Source organism: Pristis pectinata, chromosome 15, assembly GCF_009764475.1.
Source record: "Pristis pectinata isolate sPriPec2 chromosome 15, sPriPec2.1.pri, whole genome shotgun sequence".
NCBI lineage: Eukaryota > Metazoa > Chordata > Chondrichthyes > Rhinopristiformes > Pristidae > Pristis > Pristis pectinata.
In genome coordinates this window covers 11,195,181-11,221,011 of record NC_067419.1, presented here as the reverse complement: position 1 = coordinate 11,221,011, position 25,831 = coordinate 11,195,181, and the positions used below count along the sequence as shown (strand labels likewise).

Below are 25,831 nucleotides of genomic sequence, written 5' to 3'. Positions count from 1 at the left end.
CAACCTTTCCTATCCATGTACCTGTCTAAATGTCTTTTAAATGTTATAATTGTACCTGCCTCTTCAGCTTTCTCTCTGGCAGCTCGTTCAGTCTCCCCACCACGCCCTATATGGAAAAAGTTGTTGTTTAAATCTTTCCCCTCTCACCTTAAACCCGTGCCCTGTAGTTTTAGACCGTCCTATCCTGGGAAAATGACTGTGACCATTCACCTTATCTATGCCCCTCATGATATAAGGTCATCCCTTCACCTCCTATGCTCCAGAGAAAAAAGTCCCATTTTCGCCTTAAGTCAATCCCTCCAGTCCTGTTTACATCCTTATAGGCCTTTTCTGAACCTTTTCCAGCTCAATGACATCCTTCCTATAGCTGGACAATCAGAACTGCACACAATACTCCAAGCGTGGTCTTGCCAATGACGTGCACAGTTGTAATGTGACATCCCGACTCATTCTCTCTGCCCTGACCAATGAAGGCAAACAAACCAAATGCTGTATTCATCATCCTACCTGTGTCACCACTTTCGGGGAGCTATGTACCTGTACCCCTAGTTCTCCTTGTTCTACAACACTCTCCAGGGCCTTACCATTTAGTGTGCAAGTCCTGCCCTGGCTAAACTTACCAAAGTGCAACATTCTACATTTGTTTGAGTTAAATTCCATCTGCCATTCTTTGGCCAACTTCTCCAGTTGGAAGAACAACCTCCACTACCACTCTCTAACTCCTTCCACAAAGCCAATTGGTTAGCTCACACTGGGTCCCTGGATCTAATCTTCTGGACTAGCCTACCATGTCAAAGGCCTTGCTGAAGTCCATGTAGACCATGTGTACTGCTCTGCCCTCTTCAATCTTCTTGGTCACTTCTTCAAAAAAAACACAATCAAATTTGTGAGACACTATTCCCCACTCACAAAGCCATGCCGACTATCCCTGATCAGTCCTTTTGAGGTTTTGAGTCCTCTGACAGCTTAAAGCAAAGAATCTGTTTCAGGAGTCTGGTGTGCGGTGGCGTGCCCTGCCCAACATAGTTGACTGATTGCAAGAACAGCCTCAATGTTGGCCTAGGAGAGGACACTGACATTGGTTTGCTGTTCCTTCCAGTAAATTTAGAGAATTTTTGTGCAGACGATATCTGTGGTACTTTTCCAGTGTCTTGGAAGTGCCTGCTGTAACTAGTCCCAGATCTCAGAAGCATGTAGGAGGGCAGGGGTCACTGCTACCAACGAGACCATCAGTTTTGTGCTAGGTCTGAGGTCTTGCTTTTCAAATACCCCTTTCTCAATCAAGCAAAGGCTTTGCTGGAGTATTGAGGGTGTTAATGAATTACAACATTCCTTCTCATAACGAGCAGGACTCCAGCACACACTGACTGGTCATTATAACAATTGTGCCTTGCAGTGCTCTATTTTGCATGCCAGTCAGTTCACCTGTGTGAGAAATACATAAAAAGTGAGGGGTTTAAAAAAACATTTAAAAAGAATAAAGCATTAATACTGCTAAATTAATTAACACCTGAAACAAGTGCAATGATAATGATGTGTCAATTGCTGTTTGAAACTAGGGAAGATTTTAAAAAGTAGACATATTTTAAATTGCAGAGAGGGATGAAGGTGGAGGGAACAAAAGAAACAGTCAGAAATGAGTTTGAAGCCAACATTAACCACACTGAACTGCAATACTGGATTAGCAAAGAGCTCAATTTTGAGTGTTGTTTGCACCAATTCAAGTTAGCCTGAACCCATTAAAACAGGTTCTATGGTCCCAGCGTATGGTGGAAATCACTGGTGGTACTGGAGGTTGCTAGAAGGGATGGCACAATATGTATGCTCCAGGGTTTTCAATGCTGCGCTGGAGATTTTGACACAGGAAGTTGAGAGGAGGAGACCCTGTAAAGTCATGTTGATATGGGGTTTGTTTGGCAGACAGGCCCTCCAGCCCATCAAGTCCATGCTGACCATAAAGCACCCATTACGTTAATCCCATTATTGTTCTCCTCGACTCCTCTCAGTTTCTCCAACTCGCCTACCCACTAGGGTCAATTTACAGTGGCCAAATACCCAACCAATCTGCACATTTTTGGGATGTGGGAGGAAACCAGAACACCTGGATAAAACCTACATGGTTACAGGGAGAACAGGCAAACTCTACACTTAAGATCAGGATTGAACCTGTCACTGATGCTGTCAGCCAGAGGGTCTACTAGCTGTACCACTGTGACACAGCGAGGCAAGGAGCTCAGGGACATTACATACATCATCAAGGTCATTGCCTTGCTGTGTCAGTGGCTTCAGGCATTGGTCAATGTATGTACTTCCACCATCTACCAGCCAACAGCATCTGTCAGTCGGAATACAACCTCACCTTCATCTGACCAACTCCAATTCCCAACATCACCTCCCTTCCCCATTCCACAGTATACCACAATCAATACACCCACATCTCAAATCTCTCAAACACTACCAATTAGCCAACTTTGGAAGGCACATCACCACACTCATTGACACATTCCTCTCTTACAGGGATAGGATGCAAATAACCAAAACTAGCAGCAAAAAAAACAAGCTGAAGGAGAGTGCACTCACTTCAATTAGAATGGACGTGAGAGTGTTGAAGTTGGTGACAGGGTTTAAGAATATTGAAGAGATTTGTGTCTACTTATTCACGCCATTATTCTCTTCCAATTTATAGGTTGCAAAGGATGTAAGCAGGTACCCATTACAATCCTCTGCATCCTTCGCCTGCATCTCTGCCTTTCCCCTTTCGGAGAGCAATAACTTGGACAATTAGCACATGAAAAGCAAAGAGTAAAGATGAAGACACCCCATAACTCAGTCTCACACCTGCAGTCACTTGCACTATGTAGTGCAGAAGCTAACTTTGAACTGGGATCTGCACACAGTGAGGGAATATCTACATACAGTGAACATCTATACATAGTGGGTTACAGCCAGGGGAAGGTTGAAAGGGCCCAGGTGCCAGTTCCTTGGAGGTCAAGCACTGCGTGAAACTTCTACAGAGGACTCGATTGAGGGCTGGCAAGTAATTCTGGCCCAGTTCTGAGGTTGTCCTCGTGGCTGGGCCAAGTGGCGGATTTCAGTGAGGACTTCCTTACTTGAACACTGACCATGCACGTTGTACCTCTCTAAGGTGGATGTAAGATTTTTTGGTGTATATTCCTCTTCCCACTTCTGTCAGGTTGGCTTGCTCTCCATGTCCTGTCCGTGAATTCTTGGCACACTATTTCCTGTGGAAACACAAATGTAATCTGGAAATACTAAACCACAAATTGGAAATCAAATAGCAACTAATTGGTTTTAATTGATGACCCTTTAAAAAGTGTAGATTGGATGGCGGCTCCTCTTTGCTGATAAACACTTAATCTGCTGTGTGTATTGAAAACATGGTACTGATTGCATTGTTGAGGTCCAGTTTGGCTTTAAGGTGATGTCACAGTCCGATATACGATCTGCATGCTCCACATACTTTCAGTGGGTGAGGTCATTGAATAAGTTGTTGTCCTCTTAATATGACAGTCATTGTCACTTGCACTACAAGTCTGAGATTAATTTCAAATGCAGCCATATTTTGTTGTTCAAATGGGTTTCCAGGAGTGTGAGTGAAACAACATAAAACACTCATACTTTTTAACTGTGTAAAAGCATAACATAATAAGCTCCAATTTGCATTGCTTCAGGAAGGCTAACAGTATCATCAAGGATGCCTGCCACCCTGGTCATTCCCTTTTCTCTCTCCTACGTTCTGGGAGAAGATACAGGAGCTTGAAGCCCCGGATAACAATACTTAAGAACAGCTTCTTCCCCACTGCTATCAGATTCTGAACCAATCACATCTTTCACATCCCCTTCCCAGTGGTGCTGCCACATTCGCGGGCTCTTAACTCTACCTCTCTTGGTTATTCTGTTATTGTCACTTTAGCATTTCTTTTCGCGCTACTTCAGATTGCACTGCAATCTTTGCACCATTTAGGTGTCTTGTGCTTGTTGCTATATGTATTGCTATATTTATTATTAGCAAGTATACTGTTTACTTTGTGTGCTTGACATGAGCAAGGAATTTCATTGCATCCTGGTGTATGTGATAAACTAATCTGAATCTGTACTGCTTCTGCCATAGTGAAGGTACTTGTAAATTCAATGTAACCTGGTTTGGTAAACTGTACCAACAGTACCTGATGTCATCTGTGTTACAACCTGGACACTTTCTTTAAGTGTTGTAACCACATCCATTCCAACAATTTTCTTTGTTTACTTGTTAATTTTAATTTCATTTAAAACCTACAGACCTATATACCTTTAGAGGTGGTGAAAAACCATTGAAACGTTGCAGTGTTTTAAACGTAAATCAATGATGGGGGTACCATTTTGTCACGAACCAGCAACAAAAGAAACACACTGAGCATGATTCAGTGTTAAAAACTATTTTATTAATCACTACTTATGATAATATGTAAAATAAAAGTAAAAATGTTAGTATGTTAGAATTCAAAAATGTTAAACCTTGAACGTTAACCCCAAAAACTAAACTCTTCGTGTGCGTGTGTGGCAAAGTCCAAAACTCCCAGTTCCGGAATGGTTCTTAAAGTTCAGTTCTGCAAGCCATAAGGTGAAACATGAGCAAGGGCTTCTTCAACAACCACCGTTGTCTGAAGATAAGACGTAGACGTAGAGAAACATAGAGAGAGTAAATACGAAATCCAAATGTTCCACGATGGAACCCAAACGACACTTCAGGGTTTACTCGGTAGTGACTTCCTCACCCCGAAAAGCATCCGAATCGTGGTCGTCCACACACAAATACCTGTTTCCTTCTACAGGTCAGCAACAAAGTGAACTCCACCGGATTACTTCCAACTTCCATACATGGATTTCAGTGGCAGACACAGTTATAGTTTCTCATCCATCGATAGAGAAAACTAGCAGGCTGGTGTCTCTCTCCCTTCTCTCTCTCTCTCTCTCTCCTTCTTCTTCTTCTGACCTCTTCAACAACGTCATTGCGTCCTTTATCTTCTATCGACGTAAGCACGCCCCACACACACATACACACACACTCTCTATCTTAAAGGGACTTTCACTGAGTCCGTAACAGTTCTTAAAGTTCAGTTCCGCAAGCCATAAGGTGAAACATGAGCAAGGGCTTCTTCAACAACCACCGTTGTCTGAAGATAAGACGTAGATGTAGAGAAACATAGAGATACTAATTACGAAGTCCAGATGTTCCACGATGGAACCCAAACGACACTTCAGTGTTTACTCGGTAGTGACTTCCTCACCCCGAAAAGCATCCGAATCGTGGTCGTCCACACAAATACCTGTTTCCTTCTACAGGTCAGCAACAAAGTGAACTCCACTGGATTACTTCCAATTTCCATACATGGATTTCAGTGGCAGACACAGTTATTGTTTCTCATCCATCGATAGAGAAAACTAGCAGGCTGGTGTCTCTCTCCCATCTCTCTCTCTCTCTCTTCTGACTTCTTCAACAACATCATTACGTCCTTTATCTTCTATTGATGTAAGCACGCCACACACACACACACACACACACACACACACACACACACACACACACACACACACACACTCTCTCTATCTTAAAGGGACATTTACTGAGTCCGTAACACATTTCCATCATAATATTTAATTGCCAGCATTTGAAAACTATGGTGTTGTATTTGAAATGAGATGAACAGCTTTGCAGTGGAAACACCCAATGAAATAACCGCAGGCTGTTTGTGCTGGGGCCAAACAATGTGGGTTATAGTTCGTAAAGGAGCAGCTCCGACATCACTGAGCAAATGGTGTGAGTGTGGCAACGCTAGACAGAAGGGAATCTAACACTAGGGAGCGTGCCTGAAGCTTCTTGGAGAGATGTGGAAGGAAATGAAGAAAGAAGGGCCGAATCAACCAAACTCCCATGTGTTGTGAGGTCTTGCAGATGGTGGCAGAAATGATTAGGTGGAGATGTGAGCCTTCAGAGTTTCAAGCAGCAGAGGATGCGGTTGATGGGATATAATACCCAGGCCTCCGTGTTCTTGCTCTTCGTTGGAATCTCTCAGTGCTACAAAATGGAGTCAAAATCATGAATAGTGTTCAGGTCCAGTTTGTTTAGAGATGGCTGATGGATGGGAGGGGTGAAGGATGGAGTGGCATGATGCAGATGAGGAATGAAAGAGTGTGAAGAAGATTAAAATGAGGATGGAATTGGAAAAACAAAAAGATGAATTGCAGAAGGTAAGGCAGGTGCAAATGAGGATGGTGAGAGTAGGAATGAAGGAAGGGGAAGTTTAGGAGGAGAGAATGTGAGAGACAGTGTTACAGGGTGAGGAGGGAGAGGGAAGCGGAGGTAAATAGGGAGAATGGATGAAAAACGGAGTAGCTGCAGGATATAAAGAAAAAATGAAATTGGAGCAAAAAATTGGAGGAAAAGAGTTTAATAAACAGTAGAATAACTTGTGAGATGGAGAAAATAGAGCGTTGAACAATTCTGGTTGACCGTTTCATGGTTGTTAGCTGGTCATAGACAGGATTTGGTTCTTTGATACCATTGGTTTTATTTTTAATGCTGATAAATGAGTAATTTGAGAGGTGTCTTTACCGCTGGGTTTTTACCTATGTCATGGAGTCAGGATGACAATTAGACACAGGAGGAACACACGCTACTTCTAAGTTGTATGAAGGGGTAGTTTCCTGTCATTGTGTTATTGTTAGATTATGATAATTGAACCTCATTATGTTGAATAAGCCATAACATGTGATTCCATCAGGAAGGTACTTTTTAGAATCTTGATCCATGCATCATTTTCAATGGACCATGAAAACAGGCCCATTACAATAACATACCTTCAACATCTCTTGAGTATATGATGTTACAATTATTGGTGATCCAGTGTTAAATCTACACGGGAAGAATAGCCACCACCAAGCAATTTGCACCAAGAACATTGCAGAATCAAGTTTGAACAAATTCAGACGTAGCCTTCACTGCATGAGAAAACTTCAAATTGATATTATCAAATAAAATTCACTAATTCAGCTGTACAGTTTCAGGCTGTGAGTTAATATTTAAAAGAACAGACAAATTTAAACTGAACAAGCTCATTTTAGATTTTTCTCGACTTTGCATGCGTGGCTTGGGCTGTTCAGCTAATTTAGAATTCATTACAATAAAGGACTAATTATGCTGCTCAGAACCTAATTATTTTAGGCAGTGAATAAAGGAATCTGAATCTAATCCTCCTAATCTTGGTCGGTAGTTCCAGCTGGAAACATTCTCTTGATCTGTTTATCTAGTTCAAGTAGACGCAATAGCTAAACCACATTTTTACAATGACTTTACTTTGCTGGAACACTTTGATTCCTTGCATAATGCTTCTACATCAGTCTGGAAGAATAGCAACAACTTCCCAATTGTTTCATAAAGTTAAACTGCCTGAATGTTGTAAGAACTAGTCAGCAGCAATCTTTGCTGGTCTTATTGTTAAGTGACCACAGGGGAAGTTGGAATACCTCTCTGATCTTTAGCAGCAAGTACTGATGAGTAGCTCTGTTGAAATACGGCTGTAGACAGGCTTCCCTTATTCCTTGCAATTTATGTTTAAATAAATATTACAGTAAATGCAATGTCCACAAGGTGTCCCCACTGCTTTCTACTAAAGATAGAGGTTACACATCGTATTAACCTTCTACGCCTGGATAATATGTGGCCTTTGGTCAACAGCAGCTATTGTTGGTGTGGAATAGCAGAATCTGGTGCTGCACAAATTAATGTTCCATTTGACTTCTGTACCTATTTTCCTTGTCTAAATATGCTAATATTGCGTTGGACTCATAATTTGCATTGTCTTGCCATCAGTCTTAATGCATGACCTTAGTTTCCATGTGCTCGTTTAACAATAATCGGAGTACTCTGTCAGGAGGTCTACTACTTAAAAACCAAGAATAACACACGGCTAGAGATTACTACTTGTTAGAGACAATGAATAAGTATAGTGGGTCACCCCCACTTTGTTTGTGAAGCTGCACTGGATATTATCCTCTTTCAGCATGGCATTCTTTGCTGATATGTTGAAAGTTCTCACACCTGCTGACATACAATCTAGCAGATACAATCACTACAGTCAACTCGCAAGCAGTTTCGGGTTGGAGGACGTGGGGAGGAGGTGGTCGGTTGCATTCAAAATTCTCCCAGCTAAAGGGGAGTGTGGCTACTGAATGAATTGATGCTACAATGATGGGATGAGGATGTGATAGTATCCCCTGAGGATCAGAAGGATCTGGATAGGCTGGTGAAGAACAGTTCCCACAGGAGGCATGCTCTTTGTCCACGGGAGCCACAGAGACTCCAGGGATACAGTCAGGTGTTAATGGTAGGAGTTTGCCAAGGAGGTTTGTGCAAGCAAATAAGTGCAGTCTGAACTTTGTGGAAGTCTGTAATGCAGGCAAATGCCTGTCTGCAGACTGAAGGAAAAGTAGATGTGGTCTTCTCTTGTTTGATGAGGAGGTTGGATGACCTTTCTAATGCAACAGTGAGAAGCAAACTGTGAGATGTGGCAGAGATCAGCAACAGAAGTCTGGAATGATCCTCAAATTAGGAATGATCATGAATGTGACAATGACTTTTCCCTCCACAGTAAAACCGGGATCTGAAGTCACATTATGATGCTGGAGGAACTCAGCAGGCCAGGCAGCATCCATGGAGAAAAGCAGGCTTCCCCTTTTCCTATCTTCAGTCCTGAAGAAGGGTCCTGACCTGAAACGTTGATCGCCTGCTTTTCTCCACGGATGCTGCCTGGCCTGCTGAGTTCCTCCAGCATCATAGTGTTTTTCATCTCGATTCCAGCATCTGCAGTCCTTTTTTTCTCATCTGAAGTCACAGATCTCACTGAGGACAAAATACGGTTTGAATGTTTGCCTCCTAAGTAGCAGGATTCAGGGCATAATGGGTTAATGACACCAAACAAGAGTTTTTCCTTTTCAGAGCAGTGAAGTTGAAAATCTCACCAAGGATGAATTTTGCAAGTTACACTACTGTTGACCTAATTTGGTTGAATTTTACAATAGAGAATTTGTGTTAAGGCAAACAAAAATCCTGGTGGAAAAATCAGGAGCTGAATTTCTCAGTGGGTGCTGAGACACCCAGAAATGATCTTGATTAAGCCAGTTTTCAACCGCACATCACTGTTTCCTTTGGCCCTGTGTGAGTGAATGAATGGAGGTTGTGAAGTCTACAAAACTTTGTGAACCTGTTGAGAAAAACATTAGAGCCTCCACATTTCACATGTGTATCAAAAATCTGAGTCCCAGCATTAATTTCATTTTTGTTCTTCTGGGTTGGGAAGGTACATTTAAGCACGCTAAATTATTGGAAGTTGGATTTTTATCAGATCTAATTATCATGTATAATGTTTCGGCAACAAGCAGTAAACAAACACACCTTTAACTGGGACTCACGGTCAGCAATGGGTCACTTAACCTCTTGTGGTGTCAAGTTTCTGTCCGAGAAGCAAATGGCTTTTGATGGTTTCAGCCTTCCCTTATCCACTTTCACTTCACAAATGAGCAAACTGATTGATATCAGCAACCTCCAATGTCGGTGAAAATATATTTATTGCAGGACACTGGCAAGTTGGCATTGGGTTAGAGAAGGTAACTAATTGGCAGGTGTGTGGAAGGAATCATCGTCGTGGGCTAAACCAGTCCTGTCAGTCTGAAAGATTATTTGAATAATTTACCAAAAGTTAGCTTTCTATTAAAAACAGGAAACTGAAAACTGACAGCTACTTGTTTTGCTGAATTTTAAGAATCTGTGCACCAGAAGTGTAGAGTAAGACCACTGTAGGATGGTAAAAACAGAGTAAGACCATTTAGTCATTGTGTCTGTGTAGCTTTCATCCATTAATTGGAATTAGGCTGTCCAAGGCCCATTTTCTTGGTCATTCCTTTGCTCCCTAATATTTTGCCTATTTATTTGTCAAATGCTGTGATCGAATCAGCTTTCATAGCCATTTAAAACAATGTATTCATTTTAATTTCTGATAACACTTTTTAAAACAAAATACTAACTTTTTCACAATGAGGCATCAAGTGTAGGCCCCTGTCTTGTCCCTGATGACTACACCTGTAAAAAGTGCATCCAGCAGCAGCTCCTGACAAACTGAGTTAGGGAGCTGGAGCTGGATGAACTTCGGAGCATTCATGAGGCAGAGGCAGAAATAGACAGGAGTTTCGGGGAGATAGTCACCCCTAAAAGTCAGGAGGCAGGTAGCTGGGTGAATGTCAAGAGAGGGAAGGGGTATAGACAGAAAGAGCAGAGCACGCCTGTGGCCATTCCCATCAACAATAAGTATACCGTTTTGGATGCTGCTGGTGGGGCCGACCTACCAGGGACAAGTTGCAGTGTTTGCGTCTCTGGCACTGAGACGGGACCCTTGGCTCAGAAAGGAAGGAGGGAAAAGAGGAGAGCAGTAGTGATAGGGGTTTGATAGTTAGGGGGACAGATAGGAGGTTCTGTGGGAGAGGTCGAGAATCCCGGATGGTCTGTTGCCTCCCTGGTGCCAGGGTCCGTGCTATCTTGGATCAAGTTATCGATATTCTCAGGAGGGAGGGTGAGCAGCCAGATGTCATGGTCCATGTAGGGACCAATGACGTGGATAGGAAGGAGGAGGAGGTCCTGCAAAGAGAGCATAGAGAGTCAGGTACAAAGTTGAAGGACAGGATCTCCAAGGTTGCAATCTCAGGATTGCTACCCGTGCCATGTGCTAGTGAGGCTAGAAATAGGAAGATAATGCAGCTAAATACGTGGCTAAGGATATGGTGCAGGAGGGAGGGCTTCATGTTTCTAGACAATTGGGCTTTGCTCCAGGGAAGGTGGGACCTGTTCCAACGGAATGGTTTGCACCTGAACTGGAGGGGGACTAACATACTTGCGGGTAGGTTTGCTAGTGCTGCTCTGGGGTGTTTAAACTAGATTTGCAGGGGGAGGGGAACCAGAGTGTTAGAGCATATAGTGAGATGGAGGAGGTTAAAGGTCATGCGAAGACTGCATGTATAGACAGAAATCAAAGGTTTGTACATGACAGAAATGTTCTCAGATGCATCTATTTCAATGCAAGGAGTATTGTAGCAAAGGCAGATGAGTTTAGGGCGTGGATTGGCACGTGGGATTACGACATTATTGCCATTAGTGAGACTCGGTTGGAGGAGGGGCAGGACTGGCAGCTTAATGTTCCGGGGTTCTGTTGTTTCAGACGTGATCGAGGGGGAGGGATGAAAGGGAGAGGTGTGGCATTACTAGTCAGGGAAAATATCACAGCTTTGCATGAACAGGACAGCCCAGAGGGCTCGTCTACAGAGGCCATATGGGTGGAGCAGAGGAACAAGAAAGGTGTGACCACACAAATAGGGTTGTATTATAGACCGCCCATTAGTCAGAGACAATTGGAGGAGCAAATCTGTAGAGAGATAGCAGACCGATGTAAGAAACAAAGTTGTAATCGTAGGGGATTTTAACTTTTCACATATTGACTGGGACTCCCACACTGTGAAAGGGCTAGATGGCTTGGAGTTTCTCAAATGTGTTCAGGAAAGTTTTCTAAATCAATATATAGATGTACCAATGAGAGAGAAGGCAATACTTGATCTCCTATTAGGGAACCAGACAGGTCAGGTGAACATTTTGTGTTGTGTGTGAACATTTTGGGTCCAGTGACCATAATGTCATTAGTTTCAAGTTAATTATGGATAAGGACAGGTCTGGTCCTCGAGTTGAGGTTCTAAATTGGACAAAAGACCAATTTTGTGGAAATGAGAAAGGATCTAGGAAGAGTGGATTGGGATAAGTTGCTTTCTGGCAAGGATGTGTTCAGTAAGTGGAGGCCTTCAAAGGCGAAATTTTGAGAGTGCATGTTCCTGCCAGGATTAAAGGCAAATTTAACAGGCATAGGGAACCTTGGTATTCTAGGGATATTGGCAATCTGGTTAAGAAAAAGAAAGAGGTGTATAGCAGGTATAGGCAACTAGGAACAAATGAGGTACTCGAAGAGTATAGAAAAAGTAAGGAAATACTAAAAAAGGAAATCAGGAAGGCAAAAAGACACGAGGTTGCTATGGCAGATAATGTGAAGGTAAACCCGAAGGGTTTCTACAGGTATATTAAGAGTAAAAGGATAGTAAGGGACAAAATTGGTCCACTAGAAGATCAGAGTGGTCGGCTATGTGTGGAGCCTCAGGAAATGGGGGACATCTTAAATAGATTTTCTTGCATCAGTATTTACTCAGGAAACTGGCATAGTGGATATGGAAGGAAGGGAAACAAGCAGTAGTGTCATGGAACATATAGAGATTAAAGAGGAGGAGGTGCTTGCTGCCTATTAGCGAATAAAGGTAGATAAATCCCCTGGGCCTGACAGGATATTTCCTCAGACCTTGAGAGAGACTAGGGTAGAAATTGCAGGGGCGCTGGCAGATATATTTAAAATGTCCTTAGCCACAGGTGCAGTGCCATAGACTGGAGGGTAGCTCATGCTGTTCCATTGTTTTAAAAAAGGCTGTAAAAGTAAACCAGGTAATTACAGGCCAGTGAGCCTGACATCAGTAGTGGGTAAATTATTGGAAGGTGTTCTGAGAGATTGGGTATACAAGTATTTGGACAGCCAACGGCTGATTAAGGATAGTCAGCATGGCTTTGTGCGTGGTAGATCGTGTTTAACGAATCTTGTAGAGTTTTTTGAGGAGGTTACCAAGAAAGTAGATGAAGGAAAGGCTGTGGATGTTGTATACATGGACTTTAGGAAGGCCTTTGACAAGGTCCCGCATGGGAGGTTAGTTCAGAAGGTTCAGACACTAGGTATCCATAGGTTGTAAACTGGATTCGAAATTGGCTGTGTGGGAGAAGACAGAGAGTGGTTGTTGATAATTGTTTCTCAGACTGGAGGCCTGTGACTAGTGGTGTGCCTCAGGGATCTGTGCTGGGGCCATTGTTGTTTGTTGCCTATATCAATGATCTAGATGATAATGTGGTAAATTGGATCAGCAAGTTTGCTGATGACACTAAGATTGGAGGTGTAGTGGACAGCGAGGAAGGCTTTCAAAGCTTGCAGAGGGATCTGAACCAACTGGAAAAATGGACCAGAAAATGGCAGATGGAATTTAATGCAGACAAGTGTGAGGTGTTGCATTTTGGAAGGACAAATCAAGGTAGGACATACACAGTAAATGGTATAGGAGTAGGGATGTTATGGTGAGGTTGTATAAGACAGTGGTGAGGCCCAGTTTGGAGTATTGTTTGCAGTTCTGGTCATCTAACTATAGGAAGGATATCAGTAAGATTGAAAGAGTGTAGAGGAGATTTACCGAATATTGCCAGGTCTTCACGAGTTGAGTTACAGGGAAAGATTGAACCATAGAACCATGCAGCACATTACAGGCCCTTCGGCCCACCATGTTGTGCTGCCATTCAAGCCACACCTAAGACTATCTAACCCCTTCCTCCCACATATCCCTCTATCTTAAATTCCTCCATATGCTTATCTAACAATCTCTTGAACTTGTCCAATGTATCAGCCTCCACCACCACCCCAGGCAGTACATTCCATGCACCAACCACTCTCTGGGTGAAAAACCTTCCTCTGACATCTCCCTTGAACTTCCCACCCATTACCTTAAGGCCATGTCCTCTTGTTTTGAGAATTGATGCCCTGGGAAAGAGGTGCTGGCTGACCACTCTGTCTATTTCCCTCAATATCTTGTATACCTCCATCATGTCTCCCCTCATCCTCCTTCTCTCCAATGAGAACAGCCCTAGCTCCTTTAGTCTCTCCTCATAATCCATACTCTCTAATCCAGGCAGCATCCTGGTAAATCTCCTCTGCACCCTTTCCAACGCCTCCACGTCCTTCCTATAATGAGGCGACCAGAACTGGACACAGTACTCTAAGTGTGGCCTAACCAGAGTTTTGTAAAGCTGCATCATCACTTTGCGGCTCTTAAACTCAATCCCACGATTTATGAAAGCTAACATCCCATAAGCTTTCTTAACTACCCTATCTACCTGTGAGGCGACTTTCAGTGATCTGTGGATATGAACCCCCAGATCCCTCTGCTCCTCCACACTGTCCAGAATCCTGCCATTTACCTTGTACTCTGCCTTGGAGTTTGTCCTTCCAAAGTGTACCACCTCACACTTCTCTGGATTGAACTCCATCTGCCACTTGTCAGCCCAGCTCTGCATCCTATCAATATCCCTCTGCAAGCTTCGACAGCCCTCCACACTATCCACAACACCACCGATCTTTGTGTCATCTGCAAACCTACTAACGCAACCTTCCACTCCCTCATCTAAGTCGTTAATAAATATCACAAAAAGTAGAAGTCCCAGAACCGATCCCTGCGGGACACCACTAGTCACAGCCCTCCAATCCAAATGAACTCCCTCCACCACAACCCTCTGCTTTCTACAGGCAAGCCAATTCTGAATCCACACGGCCAAGCCTCCCTGGATCCCTTGGCCTCTGACCTTCTGAAGAAGCCTACCATGCGGAACCTTGTCAAAAGCCTTACTAAAATCCATGTAGACCACATCCACTACACTACCCTCATCAATCTTCCTGGTCACTTCCTCAAAGAACCCTATCAGGCTTGTGAGGCAAGACCTTCCCTTCACAAAGCCATGCTGGCTGTCCCTAATCAGTCCATGATTCTCTAAATGCTCATAGATCCTATCTCTTAGAATCCTTTCTAACAGCTTACCCACCATAGATGTAAGGCTCACCAGTCTGTAATTCCCTGGACTATCCCTACTACCTTTTTTTGAATAAGGGGACAACATTCACCACCCTCCAATCCTCCGGTACCATCCCTGTGGAAAACGAGGACTCAAAGATCCTAACCAACGGTTCAGCAATCTCCTCCCTAGCCTCACGAAGCAGCCTGGGGAATATTCCATCAGGCCCCGGGGACTTATCTGTCCTAATATTTTCTAACAACTCCAACACATCCTCTCTCTTAATACCTACATACTCTAGAACATTACCCTCACCAACACTGTCCTCAGCATCATCAAGACCCCTCTCCTTGGTGAATACTGAAGAGAAGTATTCATTGAGAACCTCACCCACTTCCACAGTTTCCAGGCACATCCTCCCACCTTTGTTTTTAATCGGACCTACTTTTACCGTAGCCATCCTTTTGCTCTTTACGTACAAGAAAAAAGCCTTGGGATTCTCCTTAACCCTACTCGCCAAAGTCTTTTCATGTCCGCTTCTCGCTTTCCTCAGCCCTTTCTTAAGTTCCTTCCTTGCTACTCTATATTCCTCATGAGCCCTGTCCGATCCTTGCTGCTTACACCTTATGTATGCTGCCTTCTTCTTCCTAACTAGTTGTTCCACCTCTCTCATTACCCATGGTTCCTTTACCCTGCCATTCTTTCTCTGCCTCACTGGGACAAATTTATCCCTAACATCCTGCAAGAGATCCCTAAACATCGACTACATCTCCATAGTACATTTCCCTTCAAAAATGTCATCCCAATTTACACTCCCAAGTTCTCGCCTTTATAGCCTCATAATTCGCCTTTCCCCAATTAAATATCTTCCCGTCCTCTTTGCTCCTATCCCTGTCCATGACAATTCTAAAGGTTATGGAGCAATGGTCACTGTCCCCCAAATGCTCACCCACCGATAGATCTGTCACCTGTCCCAGTTCGTTACCTAAAACTAGATCTAATATGGCATTCCCTCTAGTCGGCCTGTCAACATACTGTGACAGGAATCCATCCTGGACACACTTAACAAACTGCGCCCCATCTAAACCCTTGGCACTAAGTAGGTGCCAATCAATATTTGGAAAGTTGAAGTCTCCCATTATAATAACCCTGTTATTTTCACATCTTTCCAAAAACTGCCTCCCAATCTGCTCCTCAGTATCCCTACTGCTACCAGGTTGCCTATAGAATACTCCCAGGAGGGTAACTGCCCTTTTCTTGTTCCTAACTTCCACCCATATTGACTCTAGAAAGAATCCTTCTACATTATCTACCCTTTCTGCAGCTGTAATAGTGTCCCTGACCAGTACCGCTACCCCTCCTCCTCTTCCCCCCCACCCATCCCTTTTAAAACACTGAAAAGCAGGAATATTCAATATCCATTTCTGCCCTGATGTCAGCCATGTCTCTGTATTAGCCACAATATTGTAGTCCCATGTACTTATCCAGGCCCTCAGTTCATCTCCCTTATTCCTGATGCTTCTTGCATTTAAGTAAATGCACTTTAGTCCATCCACCTTACTACTTTTACACCCTGTACTCTGCTTCTCCTTCCTCATAGCCTCTCTACCTGTTAGATCTGATTTTTCCCCATCCCCTTCTTCCTCTGACCTACTCCTCCAGTTCCCTTCCCCCTCGTAATCTAGTTTAAACCCTCCTGAACCACCATAGCAAACCTGGCCGTGAGGATATTGGCCCCCCTCAGGTTCGGGTGTAACCTGTCCTCTCTGTACAGGTCCCACCTTCCCCAGAAGAGATGCCAATTATCCAAAAATCTAAAACCCTCCCTCCTGCACCAACTCCTCAGCCACGCATTTATTTGCCATCTCCTCCCATTCCTACCTTCACTATCGCATGGCACTGGCAGCAATCCCGAGATCGCTACCCTCGAGGTCCTGTTCTTCAGCCTTCTGCCTAGCTTGCTAAACTCACTTTTCAGGACCTCATCCCTCTTCCCACCTATGTCGTTGGTACCAACATGAACCACGACTTCTGGCTGTTTTCCCTCCCGCTCTAGAACCCTGTGGACCCGATCAGTGACATCCCGGACCCTGGCACCTGGGAGGCAACGTACCATCTGGGATTCATGCTCACTGCCACAGAACCTCCTATCTGTTTCCCTGACTATCAAGTCCCCTATCACTACTGCCTTCCTCTTCTCCTCCCTTCCCTTCTGAGCAGCAGGACCGGTCCCAGTGCCACAGGCCCCGGCAGGTCATCTCCCTCAACAGCCTCCAAAGCGGAAAACCTGTTACTGAGGGGAACAGCCTCCGGGGTCCTCTGCTGTATCTGCCTGTTCGTTTTCTTTTTCCTTTTCCCTCCCCTGACAGTCACCATTCTATCTACTTCCTGGACTCCAGTAGTACCTGCTCTAAGGGGGGCTGACTGTCTCCTGATGTACAGTATCTACAAAACACCCCCCCTCCCTGATGCTGTGCAGTGTTTGAAGCTGCAACTCCAGCTCTTGAACAGGTTAGGACTTTATTCCTTGGAGCGCAGAAGAATGAGGGGAGATTCGATAGAGGTTTACAAAATTATGAGGGGTATAGACGGAGTAAATGCGAGTAGGCTCTTTCCACCTAGATTAGGAGAGATAAGTACAAGAGGACATGGTTTTAGGGTGAAAGGGGTATGGTTTAGGGGGAACATTAGGGGGAACTTCTTCACTCAGAGAGTGGTGGGAGTGTGGAACGAGCTGCCATCTGACGTGGTAAATGTGGACACTCATTAGTTTTAAGAATAAATTGGATAGATACATGGATGGGAGAGGTCTGGAGGGTTATGGACTGGGTGCAGGTCAATGGGACTAGCATAATAAAGTTTCCGCACAGACTAAGAGGGCTGAATGGCCTGTTTTTTGTGCTGTAGTTTTCTATGGTTCTGTGGTCTGTGCTCTCAGATGGATGTGAAAGATTGTGCTACTAATTTGAAAAAGAGCAGGTGTTCTATTCAATATTTATCCCTATACTAACAGATTACCTGATCATCACATGCCTGTTTGTGGCAGTTGTTATGCTCAAATTGCCTCCTGTGTTTCCTACATTGCAGCAGTGACTAGATTTCAAAAGAACTTCATTAGCTTAAAACCCATTGGGATGTCCTTAAATCATTAAAAGCACTTTATAAATGTCTCATTTTGTATCCTTCTGATACTAATCTTGTAACAGATTAGCTAAATGATAGAAATAACCCTTCAATATTTTTCTGATTAAACACTTAGAATACTTTTATCAAAAAAAAAACTGTTGTACAGGAGAAAAATATGCAATTCTTTGTTACCTCATTAATTCAAGTAACGTTTCTCGATTGTTATACATCTTACCAAGACAGATCTGCTGGTTTGCAATGCAGTTTTATTTTCCACAATAGCTGGGTGTGTACCTTTGTTGTTTTGACTTTCAATTTCAAATCCCCATTGGTTAATCAAATTGCAATCAACAGGAAAACTGGATGAAAGATGCAAATAAGTACTTACCCCATGAAATTAATTCTTGCATAACCATGGCAGTGAGATCCACAAGGACTCACTTCAATGAGGTCTCAGTTCGTCTGAAGAGATTTTTTAAATGTCTTCAAGAAGACATTAAATCTTCTTGCACCAGCTGTTTACAGCTGCACCTAGGCCGTGCACCAGCCACATGTAAACACGTTAGTGTACTGCTCCAAACACTCTCACTTCACACACTGTTTGAGCATGAAGGGAAGGTCACAACTTGGAACTGAACAGTTGCAGAGAATGCCAGCAAAAAATTTGGATATGTCTGTTAATGGGTGTGGTTGAGTTTCTGCATAATTATATTCATGTCAGCCATGTTGCACTGCAGTCATAATGCCCCATAATTTAACTTGTGTTGGAATAGCCATGGTAGGTTAAAAATAGATTACAATTCACAAGAGGTATATATATCTATACCCATGTAATATGGGTATGATTTCTCCTTGAGGCAGACAATTTTGTTGCAAAGACTACACCTGCACGTCTCTATCTCTCCCCTAGAGAAATAAAGGATTCATACTCTCACATTTTTTTGGCACAGAACAACAACTCAGTGAGTGGTGTTTGATGTCAAAACAAGTTGCTCTTGTAGTTCAGGTGACATATAAACAGTAAATGTTGGGATGCACTGTGCACCTGTCAGCATGAACAAAAGTAAGTTAAGTTCATATTTTGCCAGAGCTCAGACTTGTGACCAATATACCTTTTCTTGGAATTTATACTGGAAAGTTTCAGCAGGCTTATGGGAGCTCTGTAATTCATGTATGTAAGCCATTCACTTCCATATGGACAGAGTTTCGTGGAGTCATAACTGCAATCTCCTTTCTTTTACCTTTCATATTCTCCAAATATTAAAAAAGATAATTACTTGCAGTTGGCCAGAAAGATCCAACATTCCCACAACTCAAACTCCTACATTTGACCTGAGAGGTGTATAAAATCCTGAGTGGTATAGATAGGAAGGAGAACTAAAAACTAGAGGGCATAGGTTTAAGATGAAAGATTTAAGAAGGACCTGAAGAGCATGGTGTGTATATGGAACGAACTGCCAGAGAAAGTGGTTGAGGCAGGTGCAATAATAACATTTAAAGGATTTTTCGATGTGTGCATGGATGGGAGGGGTTTAGAGGGATAAGGGCCAAATGTGGGTAAATGGGATGAGCTTGGTGGGCACCATGGTCAGCATGGATGAGTTGGCTGAGGGGCCTGTTTCATGCTGTATTACTCTGTAACTCTATATCACCACCTGGAACATGCCCTCTTCACGTAACCACCATCAGGGAGGGGGTACAGGAGCCTGAAGACCCACACTCAACATTTCAGGAACAAGTTCTTCCTCTCAGCCATCAGATTTCTGAACGGTCAATGAACACTACCTCGTTCTTCCTCTTTTGCACTATTTATTTATTTTTGTAACTTATAGTAATTTTTATGTCTTTGTCTTGCACCGTACTGCTGCCACAAATCAACAAATCTCACAACATATGTCAGTGATAATAAACCTGATTCTGATTCCATGTAAACTGGCACCAATTGGTCACTAGATGACTGAGAATCTAACCCACTGTTGGATTGTTAAGATGTGGCATTCTGCAGCCACTACATCAACAATAGGGGATCACCTGATGGTGGTGCTAGGAATCCAGCCTACCTCCATTTTGCACAGGCAAATAATGAACAGTCTCACCTCACTACCCTCACATGGGATAAACTAAACACAATGCTGTAAAATTCAGCCATATCACTTGCTGTTTGGGCACTATGAATACTGAATTCATTTCAATAAGATATCTTTATTAGTCACATGTACATCGAAACACACAGTGAAATACATCTTTTGCATAGAGTGTTCTGGGGGCAGCCTGCAAGTGTCACCTCGCTTCTGGCACCAACATAACATGCCCACAACTTCCTAACTCATACATCTTTGGAATGTGGGAGAAAACCAGAGCACCCGGAGGAAACCCACACAGACAGAGGGAGAACGTACAAACTCCTTACAGACAGTGGCTGGAATTGAAACCGGGTCGCTGGTGCTGTAATGGCATTATGCTAACCGCTACACTACTGTGTGATGACAGGTGCATATTAGTTGCACCAGCAGCAGTAGTGCATTGTACAATGTGAACACCCACCAGAAGTAGAAAAAAACTGAGAGCATGGAAGGCCTCAGCATGTTCATTGCCAATTGCCAACATGACTTCCACTGCATCAATTTTTCTATGGCCTCACTCATGCTACCCTAGCCCCCTCAGAAATCTGCTTCCTAAGGACCAACTTCAACATTGTTACCAAACTCATTGACAAGGCTGGTGCTGTTGTGGTTTGGTGAACTGACCTCTATCTTGCAGAGGCCAAATGTCACCTTTCATACATCTCCTCTTACTTCTCTGTAGACCACGAGCCATTGCTTCTGAGATGCTCTCTGACCTTATTTCCACAGGAGATCTTCTCCTCCAGTCTTATCATTTCCCAACCATGCACAGCTCACTTTTATCTCCTTTCCAAGATCCAATACATGACTGTCCGGGTGGACCCATTGTTACAGGCTACCCTTTTTGCACAGAAGTTATTTCCTGCTATCAACACCAGGATGGTCTGAGAGCCTTTCACTTCTTCCTCTTACAGAGACCCAACCAGCCTCCTTCCACTACCATTCTCATTCACTTGGCTGAACTCATTCTTACATTGAGCTCCATCAACTCCACTCATTTTCTCTAAGTCAGGTGTGCAGCTATGGGTCCCAAGCTATGCCATGTCTCTCTGTTGAATACATAGAGCAGTTCTTGTTTCAGTGCTGTTCAGGCACCCCCCATCCCCCCACCATTATTTTTACATTATATTGAGTATATTGATGTGGTTTCCTGAATTTCCCAAGAAATGAATAGAGTGAAATAGGCAAAAAAGTAGTTTAGGTGATCAAACCAATTAAGGACTCCAGTTAATGTACTGAGTCTGTATCGATTGTATACATGTACACGTGAAAAAGGTTCACATCCTTGTTTTCAAAGAGGGATAGCTGCGTGGTGTACTTTTGTGAACTATGTAAATAAGTTGTGTTGAAATGCCTTGCCATTGGACCAAAATATATATGTACACACCCTTACTTTAAACTTCCTGCAGATACTATTGTGGTTTGCGATTACCAGCAGTCCCAGCATGGTTTCTGATGAAGAGCAATACCTGAGGGTGTCTTCACTCCACTCCACCCTCCCTGCCTCGCCCCGAAGAAATAAGGATATTTCATGAGTAATGTTTAAGAGCCTTTCCCCGTGGGTGGGGTGGGAGGAGGGGAGAGTGAGAGAGATGAGGGGAAGTAGGTATGGGGTCTTGGAAGGGGAGGGGTGGCAGAGAAGTTGGGTGTTGGAGTGAGGGAGGTTGGGACATATAACTGCGATGGAGGAGTTTGAGGGATGCAAGGGGGGAGGGGATGAGTGGAAGGAAGTAAAGGGGTTGGGGAATTGGGAGGGGTGAGGAGGTTTGTACAAGTTGGAGGGATATGAGTGTTGAGGTAGAATAAGTATGAGAGGCATTGAATGTGTGGGAAGGTTGTGAGGTGAACTTGATGCAAGGTGGGTTGGGAGCTTGGGAAGGATATGAGGGGGTTGAAGCGGTTTGGGGAAGATGTGAGGGGTTCGAATTGAAGTGAAGCATGTGAGGGGAGCTGGGAAAGGTGTGAGGGGAATTGGGAAGGGTGTGAGGGAAGTTGAGATTGGGAGAGGTGCAAGTTGGTATGGAAGGGCGAGAGGGCAGTTGGTTGTTGGGAATTGGGAGGGATGCAAGGGTGATTGAGGGTTGGGAGGGGTGTGAATGCAGCTGAGGGTTGGTATAGGTGTGAGGGATTGGGGCAGGTGTGATTGAGGTTGTGTTTGGGAGGAGTTGGGGATGGTAAGGGCATGACAGGATTTGGATGAGTGTTTGGGGTAGGGAAAGGGGTGCAGAAGATGGGGCTGGGTTGGGAGGGATTTGGGGACTGGAAGGCTGTGGGATCTGGGTGGGGACAGCTGGGAGGGTGCTTGGGAAGTGTGGGGATTGGGAGAGTAAATGGGAAAGGTTCAGTTTAGGTGTGTTGGCGAGGTCTGGTTTGGGACGGGGTGAGGCAGGTTGGAGCAGGGACGAGGTTGGCATGGGTGTTGGGGTGCAGGGGTTTGCGTTGTGGGGTGTTTGGGGAGTGTGGGATTGGTTGAGTATACAGGCAGGGTCTGGTTTGGGATAGGTTTTGGTGGAGGGTGGGCTCTGGGTTGGGATGGGTGAGAGGCAGGTTGGGTTGGGCCGGGTGTGGGCTGGGTGTGGGGTGGGATGGGGCGGTGCCCGGGTGTTGGGGTGGGGCCAGGGTTGGGCTGGGGATGGGGTGGGGCGGGACCGGGTGTGTGATGGGGCGGGGCGGGGGACGGGGTGGGGCCGGGTCTGGGTTGGGCCGGGTGTGAGGGCGAAGTGGGGCTGGGTGTGAGGGCGGGGCGGGGGCCGGGTTGGGCCAGGTGTGTGATGAGGCGGGGCCGGGCCGGGCCGGGTGTGTGATGAGGTGGGGCCGGGTGTGAGGGCGGGGGCCGGGTTGGGCCGGGTGTGTGATGAGGTGGGGCCGGGTGTGTGATGAGGCGGGGCCGGGCCGAGTGTGGGGACGGGTTGGGCCGGGTGTGAGGGCGGGGCGGGGGCCGGGTGTGTGATGAGGCGGGGCCGGGTTGGGCCGGGTGTGTGATGAGGTGGGGCCGGGTGTGAGGGCGGGGCGGGGGCCGGGTGTGTGATGAGGCGGGGCCGGGTTGGGCCGGGTGTGTGATGAGGTGGGGCCGGGTGTGAGGGCGGGGCGGGGGCCGGGTGTGTGATGAGGCGGGGCCGGGCCGGGTGTGGGGACGGGTTGGGCCGGGTGTGAGGGCGGGGGCCGGGTGTGTGATGAGGCGGGGCCGGGCCGGGTGTGGGGACGGGTTGGGCCGGGTGTGAGGGCGGGGGCCGGGTGTGTGATGAGGCGGGGCCGGGCCGGGCCGGGTGTGGGGACGGGTTGGGCCGGGTGTGAGGGCGGGGGCCGGGTGTGTGATGAGGCGGGGCCGGGCCGGACCGGGTGTGGGGACGGATTGGGCCGGGTGTGAGGGCGGGGGCCGGGTGTGTGATGAGGCGGGGCCGGGCCGGGCCGGGTTGGGCCGGGTGTGTGATGAGGTGGGGCCGGGTGTGTGATGAGGCGGGGCCGGGCCGGGTGTGGGGACGGGTTGGGCCGGGCGTGTGATGGGGCGGGGCGGGTACGGAGGCCCAGCGGGGGGCAGCCCGGAGGGCGCGGCGCCAGGTGACAGGTGCGCAGCGGGAGCCTGTATTTTCATATCACATCACGCCCTGGCAACCGGCGGGCGGTAGCCTAGCAACCGGCCGCCCGCTGCTGGCGGCGACTCAGCTCGGCAGCACCAGGCCGGCTTGTCCATCCCGCCCCTCGAGTGCCAGTCACTTCCTTGTTTTTAGTTGCTTTCACTCACTTCTCTCTGCGAGGGAGGAGGATGGCTCCGACGATCACGGGGCTGCTCATCATCGCCCTGTTGAGCTGCGAGGTGTCCAGCGACCACAGAAGGGACTTCCCCGAGCTGCCTGCCCACCGCCTGGAGGTCTTCCAGCAGTTGGCAACTCTCAGGGGCGCTTCCCGGGACAGGAGAGATGCTCCCCGCCGTCGCCCTGCCCGGCAGGCAGGTTCCTGTGGCACTGACACCTCTGATCAAGGCGCCCTGGAGCAACATACCCATCAGGTGAGTGAGGCTTGTGCACCCTTGATTCAAAATTAAAGGAACCATCAGGGTGGTCAGGTGCTGTCAAGGCTTCACTTCCTTCTGCAAGGAAATGTTTCAGAAACTGATCAGTCTCTCCCAGTGCCGGGTTTCACAATCCGACCTGTCAAAATGACCATCAAGGCAGGGATTGGGGTGGAAATCTCAGATCTAAACTTGCAATGAGTCAGGTTTAAAAACGTGACCTGTTTTGATGTGCGCCAGTTTTGTTTAAAAAGGTGAGCACAGCTGTCTGTGTGTCCGAGTAAAGTGCAGTACAATTTGTTTGATTTCGATTTTGCTCACGTATCTCGCTTTGTGTAGTTCCCGGAATCTACGAGCACAAAGTATAGCTTGTTTTATTTTAAAGGTAGTGTCCGTTCTAAAACTGTACCGGCATGCTGTGGAGCCTCCAGCCTGTGTCCATGCTTGTGAATTGTGTCGAACAGTACTCTGAGAGTAAAGAATGGGTCAATTATTGAATGCAGTGTTTCCAGTTTATAGAATCAGTATGTTTCCCTCTGAACCGCCCATATCCTGTAAAACAGAAACACTAGATCATCTGTGGCCAAATCCAATCGACCAATAAGCAATTATATTTGAACTTGTTGATTAGATTTTTAAAAAATAGATAAACATATTAAGAGATATGGCACTAGGATAGATAAATGCTGTTGGCATACACATCAGGCATGATTTAATTGACTTGTTATGCCTTCTTTTCTCTTATGTTCCTGGATTATTCTAATTATAAATTAATTTGAGTGTTGTTTGTTCTTTTGTTATCGTATTTTCAGAGGATATTATTGCATTTTCTGCTGTTGTACTACAGTCTGAACTTTCCTTGAAGACGTTTGAGGTCGGAAAAGATAACAAATATGTGGGGACTGGTAGTGCTACTTCACTTAGCTTGCTAGATATAGGAAAGGACTGTGAAAATGTTATCATGTGTAGTAGCAAATGGTTTGAATAAAATTATGTTGTGAAGGAGCATAACTATTATAATAGAAGAATGCAGTTGGGAGCAATTTTAGCAAAACAGGTGAAGTATTGGTCACATTTGTAACAAACTCCTTAATCTGCATATGAGAGTTAACTGAACAGATTATGAATTCTGTTTTCAGTCAGGACTGGCGGAAAGTGAGTAATATGCTCAAGTTTCCTAAATGAGACACGAGACTGCAGATGCTGGAATCTGGAGCAACAAACGATCTGCTGAAGGAACCCAGTGGGTCGAGCAGCATTTGTTGGGGGGTGGGGTTGGGGTGGGGGCACGGAATTGTCGATGTTTTTGGGTGAAGACCCTGTATCAGGACTTATCAGATCCACTGAGTTCCTCCAGCAAATTGTCAGTTTTCCTAAAACGGAGTTAATTCTAGTGGCATTGATGATTAGACAGACAGTGACGTTGGTTGAGTTGGGAAGTTGGCTCATATTAGAATACTTCAAAACCACTGGTCAGGAAGTTAAAGCATGAAATTCAGTAATATTTAGCCTAAAAGCATGTCTTTTTTTTAAACCATGAGTAGGAAAGGACTTACATTTATCTACTTCACAACCATTGGACTTCATTTTACAGCAACTTGCATGCTTTTCAAGTGTAATCATTGTAGGAAGGTACAAATTGAGGCAAACAAAAAGGACAAAGCAAAAAGATCACAATCAGCAATGAGATAAACAACTGGATAGATAATCTATTCCAGTGATGTTATGGTCAGGACACCAGATTATACATCCATTTGAGAGAACTGATCAGACTTTAGTTTGTTTCATCTGAAAGACAGCACCTCTGACCATGCAGCGTTCTCTCGGCAGTGTACT

The 25,831-nt window shown here is 45.3% G+C and overlaps 1 protein-coding gene and 1 long non-coding RNA gene across 3 annotated transcripts in view; one reads left to right on the top strand and one right to left on the bottom strand.

Moving 5' to 3' along the window:
- The window catches only part of LOC127578229 (uncharacterized), a 37,305-nt gene extending 13,463 nt beyond the window's left edge, over positions 1–23,842 (bottom strand). Inside the window, exons 1-2 of the long non-coding RNA XR_007957495.1 lie at positions 23,729–23,842; positions 3,137–3,242 (exon numbers count right to left, since the gene is read on the bottom strand). This is a non-coding gene — a long non-coding RNA (uncharacterized LOC127578229). The remainder of the gene's footprint in view (positions 1–3,136; positions 3,243–23,728) is intronic.
- The window catches only part of LOC127578218 (sortilin-like), a 106,000-nt gene continuing 103,657 nt past the window's right edge, over positions 23,489–25,831 (top strand). Inside the window, exon 1 of one of the 2 annotated variants that reach the window (XM_052029961.1) lies at positions 23,489–23,992. In XM_052029961.1, the coding sequence (XP_051885921.1) occupies positions 23,750–23,992 (243 nt within the window). In that variant the 5' untranslated portion in view covers positions 23,489–23,749. The remainder of the gene's footprint in view (positions 23,993–25,831) is intronic. The other variant, XR_007957493.1, reaches the window with a different exon arrangement.